The sequence below is a fragment of the Somniosus microcephalus genome, chromosome 2 (assembly GCF_052327205.1).
Source record: "Somniosus microcephalus isolate GS21.2 chromosome 2, FLI_Smic_1.0, whole genome shotgun sequence".
NCBI lineage: Eukaryota > Metazoa > Chordata > Chondrichthyes > Squaliformes > Somniosidae > Somniosus > Somniosus microcephalus.
In genome coordinates, this window is record NC_140988.1 from 226,274,225 (window position 1) to 226,293,737 (window position 19,513).

The window sequence follows — 19,513 nt, forward strand, 5'->3', positions numbered from 1 at the left end:
GCTATTCGACCATGGGAGGCAGTGCACACAGCGACAGGGCACCACACTGTACTTAGAGGCCGTCCTTTCTCTTGCAGGCCAAGCTGGCGAGCAATGTAAGGATCCAGGCTGTCACTGGTGGAGGCCGTCCCGAGTACCAGGCGCTCACTGATCTGGAGGAGAGCGTGGCACGACTCATGCGTGGCCGGGTGACTGGCCCTGTCGCGATCGGCGAGGCGGACCCTGTACTGGTACCCACTGGTAAGGACATGACCGGTTGCACCTCTCTCGTTGCCCTTGCGCTTCAGATCTACATCCTTTCCCACTGACCGACAAATGCGCATAATGCATCACTCAGGCCTCCCTCGCTGACGGCCTGTCCTCACTCTAAAGCTACTCTTGTGCCTTCCTGCTTTCAGCTGGTGAGGAGGAGGTGGTCCCTGAAGCGCAGAGGGCCAGGCCCTTGGAGGAGGAGGACGTCGAGGACCAGGAGGAAGGCGGCACATCGGGGGAACCCTCCTCCGCGCCAGGGGATGGCAATGGAGGGGAGACGTCTGGCCTGCAGGAGAGCCAGGGGGAGGTGTTGGAGGGGAGGGCCGAAGCTGGTCCCAGTAGGGTGGACGCACGCGGGAAGTGTCCGGCAGCACGCCAGCCTTCTCCCCAAAGGGGGGAGGTGTTGGAGGGGAGGGCCGAAGCTGGTCCCAGGACGGTGGACGCACGCGGGAAGGCTCCAGCAGCACGCCGGCCTTCTGCCCAGAGGGGGGAGGTGTTGGAGGGGAGGGCACAACCTGGCCCAAGTGGGGTCGACGCACGCGGGAAGGGTCGGCCAGCTCGGCGGCCTTCTCCCCGGAGGGAGAGTCCGCCCTCCAGTCCGGACACAGTCCTCGCCCAGGAGGTGCGCGTCCTCGATGAGATGTCGGCGGCGTCTGAGCGGCGCCACCAAGAGTTCATGGGGGTGGTCGAACAGATGCCTCACGCCATTGAGTCCCTGGCTCAGAGTGTGGTGGCTTTCGGGGAATCACAGGCCAGGGGGTTCGAACAACTCACGGCAGCGCACGACAGGGGTGTCCAGCAACTGGCCGCAGCGCACGACAGGGGTGTGCAGCAACTCGCGGCAGCGCAGGATGCGGGTGTGCAGCAACTGGCGGCAGCGCAGGACGTGGGTGTGCAGCAACTGGCGGCAGCGCAGGACGCGACTCGCGAGATGAGTGGTGCCGTCCACACACTGGCAGAGCTGATGCAGGCACATACCAGGGCAGTTCGGGCACTCACTTCTGCCACACTCGCTGTGGCACGGAGGCATCGCCATGGCACCCGCCGCCCTGCTGCAGCACAGTGGTCTGGCCTCCCCCAGATTGCTGCGCTTGCTACACTGCCAGCCCGGCCGAGTGCCAGTGTCTCTGGCGAGCAGCGCGCACCTGCCATCAGCCAGCTTGCCCCCAATGGTGCTGCCGACACTGCCACTCCCCCAGCCAAGGTGCGACGAGCTGCTGCAGAGACTGATGCTGCCCAGCCACAGCTGCAGCAGTCAGCAGGCGGCCCCTCCCGGGCCAGGCCTCGTCTAGGCCGACCCCCAAGGGCATCTGCCGACACGCTTTGTGGCCCTCATGAGCCTTCCCCCAGCCTCGCCACACCCGCAGGGCCCAGGTTGAGGCAGAGCAGCAGGTCGGCCAGGGGCCGGAGAAGCCTGTCTAAGGACTCGCCCTCTCGGCACACCCATTAGAGTGTGGTGAGAGCGGTTTCTTTTATATTGGGGGGCTTGTGTTGTGGGGGGCATTATTTTGTTAAGGCCGAGGATCAAGGCATTTTTTGTTCTCATGGGGGTGTCTCTGTTGTGGGGGGGGGGCTTATTTTTGTAAGGCCGCTGTTGAAGGCCTTTTGGATGGGCAAGTTTTGTTAGTCCTCCCCAGGTTTTGGGAGTGACAGATGTTTTTGACTGTTTTTTAGGGGTCTTGTCTGTTTTTCTGTTTCATGTGGGAAGGGCCCTGAGTTTGTGAAATAAAGCTTTTGATTTATTCAGCATGTCCAGGTGTCATGTTTGAAGTGGTTGTTGCGTTAACCGGCTGAGGGCTTGCGGAGCGGCTGCCTCAGGTGCGTTCATTGCCACAGGCCATTCCCTGACAGGGAGCCTAGAAGTGTCAATTAATAAGCCCCCGGCAGACGGCCCTTGGCCCTTGTCGCTCCCTCCTGGGCTGGTCCTCCTCCTCCTCCTCCTCCTCCTCCTCCTCCTGCTCGTCCTCCTGAGGTGGTGGTGCAATGCCAGGTGGCAGTGCCTGAGTCCTGCGGATAGCCAGGTTGTGCAGCATGCAGCACACGACGACGAACTGGAAGACTCTATCCGGCGAATACTGAAGAGATCCTCCGGAACGATCCAGGCAGCGGAACCGTTTCTTGAGGACGCCTATCGTTTGCTCGATGATGTTCCTTGTGGCTTGATGGCTTTCGTTGTATGCCTCCTCCGCTGGGGTCCTGGGCGCGCGGAGCGGGGTCATGAGCCATGTACACAAAGGGTAGCCCTTGTCCCCGATAAGCCATCCCCTTGGTGGAGGCTGTGCCTCGAACATGTCAGCCACGGTAGTCTGGCGCAGGATAAATGCATCGTGGCTGCTTCCTGGGAAGCGGGCATTGACAGCTAGGATGCGCTGCCTGTGGTCACACACCAGCTGTACATTTAGGGAATGGTAGCCCTTCCGGTTGCGGTAATCCTCGGCATTGTGGATAGGTGCCCGCATAGCCACATGCGTGCAGTCAATGGCGCCCTGCACCATGGGGAAGCCCGCGATCCTGCCAAATCCGACTGCACGCTGCTCCTGCCTCTGTCGGGTCATGGGGAAGGAGATGAATTGGTGTCTCCTCGCGTAAAGTGCATCGGTGACCTGCCGGATGCAGCGATGCGCGGCGAACTGGGAGATGTTCGCTATGTCCGCAGCAGCGGCTTGGAAGGAGCCGCTTGCATAAAAGTTCAGAGCCACCGTGACCTTCACTTCCACCGAGAGAGACGCCCTGCACATCAGCTGTGGACGCAGATCTGTGTGAAGCAGCTGGCAGATCTCTGCAACCACCTCCCTTCTGAAGCGCAGCCTCTTCACACAATGCGCCGCAGTCATGGTGAGATAGGACACCTGCTGCCGGTATTGCCTGTGTGGGTAAGGCCTACGTTGCCGACGCCTGATGGCCCCTCTGCGTCTAGGCATGGCTGGCCCTCTCTCACTGCGTCTGCGAGCCCTTCGCACATAATGCTGCAACTGAGGGTTGGCCCCCCATACAGCCCCCATAATAAAGTTGAGAACAGATAAATCACAATGAATCAAATGTCAAAGCACTGGCCAGAAGCCAAAAATACCTCTCCTATGTTGTCCCAAATCAGTAACCTCTGTCCCTTGGTCTCTGTCCAGAAATCCAAAGCAGTAAAGTCATTGCAGCAAAATGGCTGGGCTTCATAGGTCAGTGTAAGTGCCCTTTAATTTGCGCTCCCCGAGGCCCACAGGGCCTCTTTTGCATTCCACCTCACAGTTCTTAGCAGCGCCACGCCCACATTGGGCGGGCGCCACTGAATTTCCGGTTTGGGGCGCACAAACAGCGTTGTGCGACGATATGACATCATAAGCTGCGCGCACACCTGAGCGGGCGCAAACACTTTGCGCCGGCGCTAAATGTCAACTGAATTTGGGCGTCGGCGCAGATCGGACTGCGTTCAGGCGCTAAGTGTCTAGCGCCGGAAATATAGCCCTTTTATGGCGTTAGCGGCTGGCGCAACCCACTGAATTTCTAGGCCTAGGTCTCTTTCTGGCCATAGTGAAGGCTCCAGCACAGAAGGAAAAAAATTGTAATCAATCCCAATGGAATCAATTACTCTTATGGCCCAGCAGTTCACAAGGGAAGTTTCAAAAATGTTATAGTTAATCTTGTCTACATCCCAATCCAGGCTTGGGGTCCTACAATTGGCATAGGACCTCGATTTGCATAGTAAAGCAGCCTTACACCTGTTTTTGGCGGGTGGCCTGCTCGCCCATTTTTAGGCCCAGCAGAATATGGCATCAGGCGGCTCAAAATTGGAGACCTAGAGGCATTAATGGTAGTGGAAATGAGAATGTAGGTGTTGTTGGGTTTATATAGGAAATTGTCATATGTCCCCATTGCTCTAATGTGGAGGTATTATAGGATATTATCACACATCCTTTACATCTAATACAAGTTATGGTACAAGGAAACATTAAAACGTCTGGTTAATACACTTTATTAAATCAAGTCAATGAGTTAATAAAACACAACCGGCATATATGAGGTATAGGTACCAATTTTGTTTTTTATTCGTTCATGGGATGTGGGCATCGCTGGCAAGGCCAGCATTTATTACCCATCCCTAAGTGCCCTTGAGAAGGTGCAGTCCGTGAGGTGAAGGTACTCTCACAGTGCAGTTAGCGAGGGAGTTCCAGGATTTTGACCCAGCAACGATGAAGGAACGGCGATATATTTCCAAATCAGGATGGTGTGTGACGTGGAAGGGAGCTTGGAGGTGGTGGTTTTCCATGTACCTGCTGCCCTTGTCCTTTGCGGGTTTGGGAGGTGCTGCCGAAGAAGCCTTGGTGAGTTGCTGCAGTGCATCTTGTAGATGGTACACACTGCAGCCACGGTACGTCGGTGGTGGAGGGAGTGACTGTTTAAGGTGGTGGATGGGGTGCCAATCAAGTGGGCTGCTTTGTCCTGGATTATCTCAAGCTTATTATAACATTATAAATCACATGGCAGAGACTTCTTCAGGAGATTGAAGGCGTGTCAACTTGACTGCTTACATTAACCTCAGCAAGACTCGATCAAAAAGTCCCGACGGAGCTCAAGTGTCTGTATCTTTTGATATGTTTAATTATGTCCTCATATGGTAAAGCCATTATGTCAACTACACCTGGTTAATCTTCCTTCAATGAGCCTGCGCAACAACATCTGTTTTCTCACTAATGAGTAAACGTGGGTATCAGTTATGACCTTCAACAACAACTTGTATTTATATAGTGCCTTTAATGTAGTAAAACAATCCCAAGGCTCTTCACAGGAGCGTTATCAGACAAAATTTGACACCAAGCCACATAAGGAGAAATTAGGACAAATGACCAAAAGCTTGGTCAAAGAGGTGGGTTTTAAGGAGCGACTTGAAGGAGGAGAGAGAGGTGGAGAGGCTTAGGGAGGGAATTCCAGAGCTTAGGGCCTAGACAGCTGAAGGCACAGACGCCAAAGGTGGAGCGATGAAAATTAGGGATGCGCTCTTCCCAGGACATTCATAACACAAGTCTATTCATCTGAGGAAGGATGTTCTTGCCATGGAGGGGGTGCAGCGGCGATTCACCAGGCTGATACCAGGAATGGCGGGAATGACCTATGAGGAGAGACTATGTAGTTTAGGGATGTACACACTGGAGTTTAGAAGATTGAGAGGGGACCTCATAGAAGTGTATAAAATTCTGACAGGTCTAGACAGACTGGATGCAGAAGGAATGTTTCCCTTGGCGGGTGAGAACAGAACTAGAGGACATAATTTAAGGATAAGGGCTAAACCATTTAGGACAGAGATGAGGGGGAATTTCTTCACTCAGAGAGTGGTGAACCTGTGGAACTCATTGCCACAGAGGGCAGTGTACGCCAGCTCATTAAATATATTTAAGAGGGAATTAGATATATTTCTACGGGCAAAAGGGGTTAAGGGTTACGGAGAGAAGGCGGGGACGGGATACTGAATTAAAGGATCAGCCATGATCTCATCGAATGGCGGAGCAGGCACGAAGGGCCGAATGGCCTACTCCTGCTCCTATCTTCTATGTATCTATGTATACCAGATTACCTCCCGACAGTCACTTTGACTACTTTACTACATACCAACGCTATTTCTTAATCTCTTCTTATGGATGGTTAATGAGGTGATGGCCTCAATATTATCCCCCCATGATGGGTGGGTGAGGGTCTGGGGGAGGGGGTTAAAGAGTCAAATACAGGGAACATGACCTCAGCATGCCACGCACGTGCCCACCACCTTTTTTAACGGAGAGTCAAGACACTTAATCAATAATTATTATACAGAGCAATTGGGAGCGCGCTTTAAAATTGTCTGTTGATGCATGGGTTTCCCAGGGGTTGGGAAACCTATCCGTGAAAAGGAGACGGGAGCTGCCGGCTCCACAAGGTAAATGCCTTTTTCAGCACTCCTCGTGGGCCAGGAAGAGCAGGAGTGCTGCCCCCTCCGGCCCCTCAAGGAAGCCTTTGGCCTCCCCAAGCCCCGATCACCAGTCTCCCCCGCCCCGCTCCCCCACAGCCCTCCCGATTGTTGACCTCTCTTCTCACCTCCTGATCATGGGCTCTCTCCCCTCTCTCAATTGCCGTGCCTCTCCGACCTTCCGATTACCGGGGGTGACACCAAGGGTCCCTGGCTGCGGATTCCTGTCACTGGTGTTACCTTCTGCCTGCCAGCCAGGCTGTCCATTTGGCCAGCTGCCGGGCGAGAGAAAAAACTAAAGAAAGTTAATGAGGTCCTGGTTTATGTTCGCCAGGACCTCCGCATCTCTTGCCGGGTTCTTTGGCTGTTTTTTTGCCTCCCCAGCACCCTCCCCACCTCCCTATAAATATCGGGCCCAAGGTCTCTACTCCACCAGGCCTGACCTTGCATAGCCATTTCAGAATGAGCTCTAATATGTGGATATATATTTTAAAACCTTACTATGGCGATTGTACCTGGTACACCTATACTTACAGGAGCAGCAGAGGAAAATGTGAAACAATTAGTGGTGCTAATTCTAGAAAAGGAATTAGATCTGAAAATATAGCTGAATTCAAGGTGGGTACCCTAGATAGTTGAAGGAAGTCAGAAAGAAGATAGCAGATGCTCTGATCACTGCTTTTCAATTCTCTTTAGATATACTAATTGTGCTGCAGGTTTGGGGGGTAGTCAATGTTCAAGAAGGAAGAGAAATATTAACCAACAAACGATTGACTGTTAGTCTAATGTCAGTTGTGGGCAAACACTTAGGGCTGGATTTTCATTCAGGAGTCAGGTAGGAGGCGGGACTACAACTTTCGTGGTTGTAGTCCCGCCTCCATCGAGATGTGGCCAATCCACACAATTTTAACTTGATTGACCTTGTTGAGCCCGCCCAGTGGGCTCAACAGGCCAATTAAGGGCCACCGGGTAACAGGTGATGTCACAGACTGAAATTTCATCTGTCAAGAGGTTTTGACAGATGAAATATCAGCATTTCACAGCTGTTTGAAGCTGTCAAACACTGACAGTCTTACTTCTAACTTGAGTCCTTCTCCACAGGCTCAGTTAGAAATCTCTCCTGCACAGAAAGCTGAAGGCTGTCACTTTTAACAGTTCACAGCCATTCTGCTTTCTGTGCCGGTGAGATGAGGGACTCCCGAGACCTAAAGGAAGGAAGGCTGAAAAGGTAAGAAAAAGTCATTTAAACTTCTTTAAACACTTTAGACACACCAAACACACTTACCTTTGCACTCATGCACCCATCACTCACCTGAACGCCGACATCTCGAACCCTCCAAGTCCTTCAACCCGACGGCTCGCTTTGCAAACTTGGCGTGGTTTGGAGCCGTCGGGAATCCCACACTTCAGCATTAAAAATAGAGATTAGGCTAAAAACTGCCTGTTACAAGGCAGTTAATTGGCACTAATCCCTTCCCGCCTCAGGTAGGCAGGTCCCAGTGCGGGGTGGGTACCCGCCTCCTTTGAAACTGGCATGGAGGCGGGTTGGGTGCGGGATGGGGTTGGGACCCCTGATTTCAGGATTTTAACACCCCCCCACGCCTCCAATCCCGCCTCCACGGCCCAATGAAAATCGAGCCCTTAGCATCCATAATTTGAGATAAATTTAGAGAATATTTAGGAATATATGAATAAAGAAATACTAGCATTTATATAGAGCCTTTCACGACCTCAGGACACCCCAAAGCGTTTTACAGCCAAACAAGTACTTTTGAAGTGTAGTCGGTGTTTTAATGTAAGAAACGCAGCAGCCAATTTGTGCACAGCAAGCTCCCACAAACAGCAATGTGATAATGACCAGATAATCTGTTTTTTGTTATGTTGATTGATGGATAAATATTGGACAGGACACCAGGGATAACTCCCCTGCTCATCTTTAAAATAGTGCCATGGGATCTTTTACGTCCATCTGTGAGAGCAGATAGGGCCTCGGTTTAATGTCTCATCTGAAAGACAGCACCTCTGACATAAGAACATAAGAAATAGGAGCAGGAGTTGGCCATTCGGCCCTTCGAGCCTGCTCTGCCATTCAATGAGATCATGGCTGATCTTCTGCATCAACTCCATTCACCGGCCCTATCGCCCATATCCCTTGATGCCCTTACTAGTCAGAAATCTATCGACTTTGTTTTGAATATACCCAATGACTGAGCCTCCACAGCCCTCTGGGGTAGAGAATTCCAAAGATTCACCACCCTCTGTGTGAAGAAGTTTCTTCCCATCTCAGTCCTGAATGGTCTACCCTTTATCCTGAGGCTGTGGCCCCTGGTTCTAGACTCCCCAGCCAAGGGAAACATTTTCCCAGCATCCACCCTATCAAGCCCTGTAATAATTTTGTATACTTCAATGAGATCCCCTCTCATTCTTCTGAATTCAAGAGAATACAGGCCTAGTTTACTCAATCTCTTCTCATACGACAGTCCCGCCATCCCAGGAATCAATCTCATGAACCTTCGTTGCACTCCCTCTATGGCAAGTATATCCTTCCTTAGGTAAGGAAACCAAAATTGTACACAGTACTCCAGGCGTGGTCTCACCGAGGCCCTATATAATTGGAGTAAGACTTCTTTACTCTTGTACTCAAATCCTCTTGTAATGAAGGCCAGCATGCCATTTGCCTTCCTAATGGCTTGCTGCACCTGTACATTCACTTTCAGTGACTCATGTACAAGATGGTCCCTTTGAGCATCTGCATTCCCCAATCTTTCACCATTTAGGAAATACTCTGCCTTTCTGTTTTTTCTACCAAAGTGGATAACTTCACATTTATCCACATTATATTCCATCTGCCATGTTCTCACCCATTCACTGAGCCTGCCGAGGTCCCCCCTGAGGCCTCTTCACATCCTCTTTGCAACTGACACTGCCACCTAGCTTTGTATCATCAGCAAATTTGGAAATGTTACATTTAGTCCCCTCATCCAAATCATTGATATAGATTGTGAATAGCTGGGGCCCAAGCACCAATCCTTGCGGTACCCTACTAGTCACAACCTGCCATCCTGAAAAAGACCTGTTTATCCCTACTCTTTGCTTTCTGTCTGTTAACCAATACTCAATCCATGCTAGTATATTACCCCCAATTCCATGCACCCTAATTTTATTCACCAACCTCTTGTGTGGGACCTTATCGAAGGCCTTCTGAAAATCCAAATACACCACATCTACCGGTTTTCCTTTGTCTACTCCACTAGTTACATCCTCAAAGAACGTCAATAGGTTTGTCAAACAGGATTTCCCTTTCATAAATCCATGTTGACTCTGCCCAATCTTACTATTAGTTTCTAAGTGCCCAGTTATTGCAACCTTTATAATAGATTCCAACATTTTGCCAACTACTGAAGTGCACTTTCCCAACTACCGACAGTGCAGCATTCCCTCCATACCTCACTGGGAGTGCTGTCTAGATATGGATTAATCAAGGACAGCCAGCTTGGATTTCTTAAAGACAAGTCACGCTTGACAAATTTAACAAAAATTTTTTTTAAAGAACTAACCAATTGGATAGATGAAGGGAATGCAGGAGATGTAGTGATATCGGTTTTCAGAAGGCTTTTGATAAGGTGCCTCACAAGAGGATTGTTACAAAAATGAAGGCGTGTGATGTAATTAATCAACTATCAATACATGTCGCCATCACACGGCTTCATTTGTTACTGGGAGCACTGCACTGTCGGAGGTGCCATTCCTCGAATGAGTTGTTAAACCGAGGTCCCATCTGCCCTCTTCAGTAGAAATAAAACTTACCATGGTACTATTTGAAGAAGAGCAGTGGAGTTGTCCCAATATCCTGCCAAACATTTATCTCTCAACCAATATTACCAAAACAGATTATCTAGTAACTTATCTCATTGCTGTTTGTAGGAGCTTGCTGTGTACAAATTGGCTGCCATGTTCGCCAACATTGCAACAGTGACTACACTTCAAATGTACTTCATTGGCTGTGAAGCACTTTGGGATGTCCTGATGATGTGAAAGGTGCTATATAAATGCAAATTCTTTATATCAACACCTCACTGGAGAAAAAATGGAATTCCTTCAAGATATTACACAGAGAAATGCAGATCAAATACTAGAATTAGTAAGCGTGGGCTCAAAAAGCATGACCTAAGTGACTCAACAAGACACTCAGAAATGTAATAAGAAAGAAAAATGAGCTTCAAAAAGCCTGCAGGGAGAAGGGCAGGGGCCCACAGACAAAGCTACAGAAAACTTTGGAAGTACGTTAAAAGGGTGATCAAAGAGGCAAAGCGGGAATTAGAAATAAGTATAGCTGCAGATACTGAAGATAATAACAAGAAACTGCAGATTGATATTCACATAATAAGGGCCAAATTTTTGCTCACCATTCAGTCTCATTGACACACAGCATGACTAAACTAGCCAAGCAATATGACGCCAAGTGTCTCAAAGATCCAAATTGAACTGTGTAACAAAATCACCTCAGCACAAATCTATTAGCGAGATATCAGAAGGTGATGAAATTGGTGTTGAGGCTGAGCAGATGAACTTATGCAATACTGGATGTCAGTTGGGTGCCAGACAGCTGCAACGCACCTCAGGTGCACTGGGCTTGTGAGGAAGCAGCTGCCCACATGATTTCCTCCCCAGGCCATCTGCATACCCAGATGGAGTCCAACCCCTTGCAGTGTGCCTACAAATTTTGGAGGGAATGAGAGTGCAGCTGTAGGCCTCTCATGCCTGCACCTGTGCACCGAACTACTGAGATTGAGGCATTCTCATCCCAAATACTAGAAATCATCCAGTGGGGAAGGAGAATGAAAGAAAAATGAATACATGTCTCCAAATCTTCAGCCTGCCCCCGTGACACCTGGTTGGCAGGGATCTGACAGCAGGCCACAGTGTCAGATTTGGATAGGTGCCCCTCTGCTGGAGCACAAAACACCCGGATCCTTGTGAAAATCAGGCACGGTCCAGTTTTGCATTTTGTGGAAGTCCCAGGAAATCCTGGGGTAGTGCAATGGGGGTGGAGATCTGATGTAATGTCCCCTTTATCCTCTGCCCTAAATCTGGGAAACGCCAATTCCCCAAGCGCAAGACAGAGAAAACTCTACCCTACTGTGTGCCAGACTGAAGCTGATAATGTGGGTTTTCTCAAGGAAAGACACAAGAACTGATTTGACAACACTGATACCGAGGTAACCACAGTTCTCTGTGAGAAGTAGAGGCCACCTGCAGACACTCTGGCTAATCGCAATTTCAGTGTTCAAGAAATCACATCATAAGGACTTGTGCTAAGCCTGTTCAACACAAGTTGAGGAAAAACCAATAGACATAGAAAGGCAGAAGAAATTCAATTATTTACTGACCAATAGAATACCCAAAACTGCCACAATACTCTGAAGGAAGTTTACCAATGAGGGAGTAGCATTGATACAAAAGCAAAATACTGCAGATGCTGGAAATGTGAAATAAAAACAGATAATGCTGGAAATACTCAGCAAGTCAGGCAGCATCTGTGGAGAGAGAAACAAAGTTAACCTTTCAGGTCAATGACCTTTCATCAGAACTGGAAAAAGTTAGAGATGTAACAGGTTTTATGAAAGTACAGAGGCAGGGAAAGGGAGGAGAGGAAGAAAGAACAAAAGGGATGGTCACAAAGTTCAAACAGTCAAAACCAATGGCATTTCCATTGCAACAAACATTACAGCAAAAAGAAAATACTACGGATGCTGGAAATCTGAAATAAAAACAGAAAATGCTGGAGAAACTCAGCAGGTCAGGCAGCATCTGAGAAGAGAGAAACAGAGTTAACGTTTCAAGTCAATGACCTTTCATCAGAACTGGAAAAAGTTAGGGATGTAACAGGTTCTTTAGTTCTGATGAAAGGCCATCGACCTGAAACGTTAACTCTGTTTCTCTCTTCACAGATGCTGCCTGACTTGCTGAGTTACTCAAACATTACAGCAAATACAGAGGGCTGGATTTTGTGAATGGAGGTGAGTTGGAGGTGGGACTACTGCTTGTCATGTCAATGTCCCGCCTCCATCCTCGCCTGACCAATCAGAGGGATTTTCCCCTGATTGAGCTTGTTAAGCCCGCCCTGCGGGCTCAAGCAGGCCAATTAGGGAGGAAGTCACTGACAGATCACGTCAACGTCAGACGTGCTATCTGTCAAGACTTCTTGAAAGAAGAAATGACAGCGTTTGACAGCTCTGTGAAGCTGTCAAACACTTCCATTCTCTTTAGTTTGATGAGACTTTGTGGTGAGGACTCATCAAACCTTTCAACTTTGTAAATTTCACATGTCTGTAAGATCGGAGGATCCAACAGCCATTATGTGAAATTGACAAGGAGAATATCAGCTCTCCCTATCCAGCACGGCTAAAGGCTGTAGAAAGAAAACAAGGTAAGTGCACTCTTTTTTAAACATATCACTCACCTTACATACTTACCACTCCACACTTGCACCAATCACTCACCTCTACACCTTACTTCCAGATGCCTCCGACCAGCGCAGACCTCCTCCACGTCTCCTCCAACCCGGCAGGGTTCTCTGAGGTCGGGAAGCCTTCACCTGTGAAGGTAAAATGGCACTAATCCTTTTTTCTGCCTGTTAACTACCTGTTAACAGACAGTTAAAAGGATTAACTGTGTTTCCCGCCTTCAGGAGACAGGACCCGAAGCCTGCACATCTTCCCGCCTCCTGGCAAAAGGGCACGGAGGCGGGACAGGGGCGGGTTTCACATCCGCCCCCACTTTCTCCGATTTTACCGGCTGTCCCGCCTCCATGCCCGCCTCCTCGGGGCTTGGAAAATCCAGCCTAGAGTTTTGGCTGCAGGAGGGTAAATCATCAAGGCAGCTAAACCTTTATTAAATCCAAAGGTTCACTAGGCTACAGTACAGTAAGATCCTTCCATAAATCGTCACAACATTTAAACTTGTGTATTCCCAGAAGTGTCATTATGCTATAAATTATTTTGGGTCATGACGGAATGAATTCCATTTTACTTCACTCAACCCCAAGTAGGGAGTGCCTTCTGCTGGTTACTCCAAGGTCTGCACAGACAAGGTGTTGATAAGAATGCTTGTAATGTCACTTACCATAGTTTGAGCTGGAAGGCTACTGGTGAGAACACAGGGATCCTGTAAATACCCCATTAATTGGGAATGGTTAACCTCTTGATGAAATATGAAGCAAGACTGCAGTACTGTTGGTAGCTTTCATTTCACTGTTACTGTGATATGTTTGAAAAGTGAGGTCTTCATTTATCAAAGCACCGACAAAGCACTTGAATAATCTTTCCATTGTCCTGAAGGAGTTTTAATTCCTTACCGATAGTTATTCTTCCCTTTATTTTATAGATGGGTACACAACAGATGATATTAAATTTCAGTGGACAGGTGGTAACTATGCAGTCACAGGAGTAGAAAAGATTGAACTGCCACAGTTTTCCATTGTCGAGTACAAGCTGGTTTCAAAGAGAGCAGTTTTTACCACAGGTAAGCCATTCGATGGGAAATAGAGGCTATATTACTTACATTGCTGAGCTTCATGTGTTCATTCATGATAGTTAAAGACACAGAGGGATAGAGCTTGGCATGCATTGCGCCCATTATTCAGGCTTAAAATGAATACAAACATACCAATTTAGCAGTGGGATGGCCTGCGCCCAATCTGTGCAGGTGTTGGTCCCACTGCCAAATTCGTGGGGGCCATTTTTTAGATATCCCTAGTGGATCCCTAGTAGGTGCTTCTCGGAACTTACCTGAGGGCCACTACCGGTGGTCCAAAATTAATTTTTCTCGTGGGACAAGTTTCCTGTGGATGCACAACAGGCAGCTCTAGGTGAGGCCTGAGGTCCAATATCAGCGCAGGGCTGAGTCGGGGACTGAAAACAAGTCCATATTCATTTCTACCCAAGAACTTTCAAGTAATATAGGCCTTAGTGAGTTGTAAGACTTACTACATAAATAAAAGATGCTTAGATGCATTGAAAATAGCCATGACCAGTCAGCTTTAGTAAGAAAAAAATCTTATAAGTATTGTTGGCCACAAATCCATCTAACCATTATTCTCAATTCTCAATAAGATGAACCCATTACAAAAAAACTACTTTACTGATCCCAATGAAAGCTTGATTGTATTGTACAGCAGTACGTTTGCGCACTGAGTTTCATTACAGCTTTAAGTTGTTCTTGGAATCTAAGGTAGTAATTTTTGTATGTGACTTTTTGTCTTAGATTTTCACCCTTATAAATTATTGATCTTGTGGTCAGTTCTTATTAGCATTCATTGTCAATAGACAAGTCTATCCTACGTGAACATTTTTTCCTCCCTGTTTGAACTTTGGCCTTGTGAGAAGAATACAACTGCTCAATATAAACCCTTCTCATTCCATTTAGATGATCCATCTGCAAAATCTCTAGGTACATAAACCTAGGAAGCAAAGGGTAATGGTCGATGGGTGTTTTTGTGACTGGAAGGCTGTTTCCAGTGGGATTCCACAGGGCTCAGTGCTAGGTCCCTTGCTTTTTGTGATATATATCAATGATTTAGACTTGAATCTAGGGGGTATGATTAAGAAGTTTGCTGATGATACAAAAATTGGCCATGCGGTGGATAATGAAGAAGAAAGCTGCAGACTGCAGGAAGTTATCAACGGACTGATCGGGTGGGCAGAACAGTGGCAAATGGAATTCAATCCAGACAAGTGCGAGGTAATGCATTTGGAGAGGGCTAACAAGGCAAGGGAATACACAATAAATGGTAGGACACTGAGTAGTGTAGAGGAATAAAGGGACCTTGGAGTGCATGTCCACAGATCCCTGAAGGTAGCAGGACAGGTAGATAAGGTAGTTAAGAAGGCATACAGGATACAGGAAACTCTTTGGTATCCGGCACCGACGGGACCGGCCTGTTGCCGGTTGATTAAAAATTCTGGATGACGGAGAGGGTTATCTACCGAGGCTATTTTTAACAAACAAAAATTAAAAAATCAAGAAATGTGGAGTATACAGTAATTGGGTACTCACCTACAGAATGCTGTGTTAAATGGATGGTGGAAGATGCTTGATTAAGTACAGTACTGCCAGTCGAGGGTAACCCATAACTCTTTAATGACTGCCGACAGCGCCAAGAAGCCGAGTAGTGGCAGTTTGGAGAATTACCCCCACTGACTAACTCGGCCACCGCCGGAGGCTCGGACTCGGACTCAGCAGCATTTCCGGTTATTGAGGTGTTGTTTTCGGAGTATGAATTTTGCCGGTTAATAGAGAATTCCGGATATTTAGGTGCCGTTTAAATGAGAGTTTCCTGTACTTGCCTTTATTAGCCAAGGCATAGAATATAAGAGAAGGGAGGTTATGATTGAACTGTATAAAACACTAGATAGGCCTCAGCTAGAGTACTGCGTGCAGTTCTGGTCACCACATTACAGGAAAAATGTGATTGTATTAGAGAGGGTACAGAGGAGATTTACAAGGATGTTGCCTGGACTGGAGAATTTTAGCTATGAGGAAAGACTGGATAGGCTGGGTTTATTTTCTTTGGAACAGAAGAGGCTGAGGGGAGACCTTATTGAGGTGTATAAAATTATGAGAGGCCTAGATAGAATGGATAGGAAGGAACTATTTCCCTTACCAGAAGGGTCAATAACCAGGGGACATAGATTTAAAGTAATTGGTCGGAAGTTTAGAGGGGATTTGTGGAGAAATGTTTTCACCCAGAGGGTGGTGGGGGTCTGGAACTCACTGCCTGAAAGGGTGGTAGAGGCAGAAACCCTCATCACATTTAATAAGCACTTGGATATGCACTTGAAGTGCCATAACCTACAAGGCTACGGACCAAGTGCTGGAAAATGGGATTAGGGTAGATAGCTCTTTGTCGGCCGGCACAGACAAGATGGGCTGAATGGCCTCCTTCTGTGCTGTAAATTTATATGATTCTACAACAATGTGATAGTAGGAAAAATATGAAGAGGCAGATTTGTCTCTTATTCCACTTGGATGTAAAAGGTCATCTGGGTGCAGCGCTTTAAGGAAAATCAGGTAGGTTCTGTTATGGGCGTCCAATCCTCTCTGCCCAATCTTCCTCAGTTCTCTGTGCCAAGGTGATCTTTTATCCCCATGCACAATAAGAGGAAGATCTGCTGCAAAATCTCGGCACATCTTCAGGAAAGCATTGATAAACTTACTGGGACATAATTCAAGGTTATTCATTCGATTTGATCATAACTAGAATAATCTGTCATCCTCTTGTTTCCTTTTAAAAATAAATTGTGTGTGTGCCTCTCTCAAAAAAAATCAAAACAAGTTCAGCAATTTGGATTGACTGAAAAAAGAGCGCACCTGATGTTTTTTCCCCAAGGAAGGAGAATCGGGGGAGAGGAAGGGAGAGAAAAAAGTCTTCTTTCTTTCGGATAATAGTAGGTCTTGCTGTTCTAATCCTTTCCATATACATTTGCTTTTGCACAAGAGCAAAATCAATAATCTGCATACACATATCAACAACCCAACCTCAACTACACTAGCAAAAAGGAGGGAAAGTCAGTTTGCACCAGTGCACGCAGGTCAAGAGAAGACTGGGCACTTATGATGTAGATGACATTAAACAAGAGTTATTCCTACCACCTTGATTATCTGTCATTATGGAAGTGAGCTCCCACCAAATAATGGAAAATTGTGGCAAATCACGAGTCCCTCTATATCTAGCCTTTTATGGTGAAGTTATGTTTAAATTACCCAATGAACTTCTGACATGTGAAAATAAAGCACATTTGAAAAATGACGGTAAAATACTGCTGACAGCCTAACTTGAACTAGATCCAAAGCCCTGATTCCCACTTCTCTCCTAACACAAAGCTAATGATCATATTTATATAGAAAGTGAATTCCATGAGGTAACATCCAGATAAATGTTACTGATCCTGCTGGATCTACAACCCAAAGTTTGTTTAAAATCAATTTAAAACATTATTGCATTAGTTGGTTCATAAAAACCGAAACCATAACTCCCACAAAAATTCTTGTGGATAATCAGTTGTGGGGATAATGAGACCACAGCTCTTTGAGGTTCCATTACAACATAATGTCAACAGATATACAATGCATGATTTACAGTAATTATCTTCTTCTTCTTAGGCAGTCCCTCGGAACCGAGGATGATTTGCTTCCACATTAAAAATGAGATCGCAGGTGACTGATTAGTCCAATGCAGGACCTACAGTCTCTGTCACAGGTGGGGCAGACGGTGGGTGGGGTGCTTGGGTGGATGTGCGCTCCTTGCGCTGCCTACGCTTGGCTTCCGCTTGCTCCCGGCGAAGAGATTCGAGGTGTTCGACGCCTTCCCGGATGCTTCTCCTCCACTTTGTGTGGTCTTGGGCCAGGGATTCCCAGGTGTCGGTGGGGATGTTACACTTTTTCAAGGAGCCTTTGAGGGTGTCCTTGAAGCGTTTCCTCTGCCCACCTGGGGCTCTCATGCCGTGCCGGAGCTCCGAGTAGAGCACTTGTTTTGGGAGTCTCGTATCGGGCATGCGGGCAATGTGACCTGTCCATCGGAGCTGATTGAGCGTGGTCAGAGCTTCGATGCTGGGGATGTTGGCCTGAGCAAGAACACTGACGTTGGTGCGCCTATCCTGCCAATGGATTTGCAGGATCTTGCGGAGGCAGCGTTGGTGATACCTCTCCAGTGCTTTGAGGTGCCTGCTGTACATGGTCCATGTCTCTGAGGCATACAGCAGGGCAGGTATCACTGCTGCCCTGTAGACCATGAGCTTAGTGCCGGGTTTGAGGTCCTGGTCTTCAAACACTCTCTTCCTCAGGCGACCGAAGGCTGCACTGGCACACTGAAGGCCGTGTTGGACTTCGTCGTCGATGTCTGCCCTTGTTGACAGTAGGCTCCCGAGGTATGGAAAGTGGTCCACGTTGTCCAAGGCCATGTCGTGGATTTTGATAATCGGGGGGCAGCATTGTGTGGTGGGGGCAGGTTGGTAGAGGACCTTTGTCTTACGGATGTTTAGTATAAGGCCCATGCTCTCGTATGCTTCGGTGAAGATGTTTACGATGGTTTGGAGTTCGACCTCCGAGTGAGCGCAGACGCAAACATCGTCTGCATACTGTAATTCGATGACAGAGGATGGGACAACCTTGGATCTGGACTGGAGGCAACGGAGGTTGAACAGTTTCCCGCTCTGTAAATTAGCTCCACTCCAGTGGGGAGCTTACTGAGGGTGAGATGGAGCATTGCAGCAAGGAAGATTCAGAAGAGCGTTGGTGCGATGACACAGCCTTGCTTGACCCCAGTTTGTACGTGAATTGGGTCTGTGGTGGAACCATTGGTCAGGATCACGGTTTGCATGTCGTCGTGAAGCAGGCGGAGGATAGTGACAAACTTTTGAGGGCAGCCAAATTTGAGGAGGACACTCCATAATCCCTCATGGTTGACAGTGTCGAAGGCCTTTGTGAGATCAAAGAAGGCCATGTACAATGGTTGGTGCTGTTCCCTGCATTTCTCTTGTAATTGACGAGCGGTGAAGATCATGTCCATTGTGCCCCTTAGTGGGCGGAATCCGCATTGCGACTCTAGGAGGAGCTCTTCGGCCACTGGGAGAAGGGGATTGAGGAGGATTCTTGCGATGACTTTCCCTGTGGCAGATAGCAGGGAAACTCCTCTGTAATTACCGCAATCGGACTTGTCACCTTTCTTGAAGATGGTCACAATTACGGCGTCTCTGAGATCCCCGGCATGCTCTCCTCCTTCCAGATAAGAGAAATTAGTTCATGAATTCGTGCCAGTAGTGCTTCTCCGCCATGCTTTAGTGCCTCGGCGGGGATTCCATCTGCTCCTGAGGCCTTGTTGTTCTTCAGTTGTCGGATGGCCTTTTCAACCTCATGCCGGGCTGGGGTTGTGCTGAGCTGGTGACGGGTAGCATGCTGTGGGATGGAGTTGAGGACACTCGTGTCGAAGACAGAGTTGTGGTTAAGGAGATCTTCGAAGTGCTCCTTCCAGCAGGCACTGACTGCTTCCCTGTCCTTGATGAGTACCTCTCCGTTCTTGGCCCGCAGTGGGGAAGGGCCTTGGGTGCTTGGGCCATAGATGGTCTTGACTGCGCTAAAGAATCCACGCACGTCGTGGTTGTCGGCTAGCTGCTGGATCTCCTGCGCTTTCTCCACCCACCATCTGTTCTTTAGGTCGCGAGTTTTTTGTTGGACCTCGGCCTTCAGGCGTCTGTAGAGCTGCTTTCTTGCTCTCGAGTTCTGTTGCTGTTTCCAGATCAGGAATGCCTTGCGCTTGCGGCTTATTAGCTCCTG

General features: G+C 48.1%; 1 protein-coding gene across 2 annotated transcripts in view; it reads left to right on the plus strand.

Moving 5' to 3' along the window:
* LOC147123241 (gamma-aminobutyric acid receptor subunit beta-1-like) overlaps window positions 1–19,513 on the plus strand; it is a 779,888-nt gene that overhangs the window by 652,199 nt on the left and 108,176 nt on the right. For both annotated transcript variants that reach the window (XM_085969663.1, XM_085969672.1), the window contains one exon: window positions 13,568–13,705. In XM_085969663.1, coding sequence (XP_085825789.1) covers window positions 13,568–13,705 — 138 coding nt within the window. The remainder of the gene's footprint in view (window positions 1–13,567; window positions 13,706–19,513) is intronic.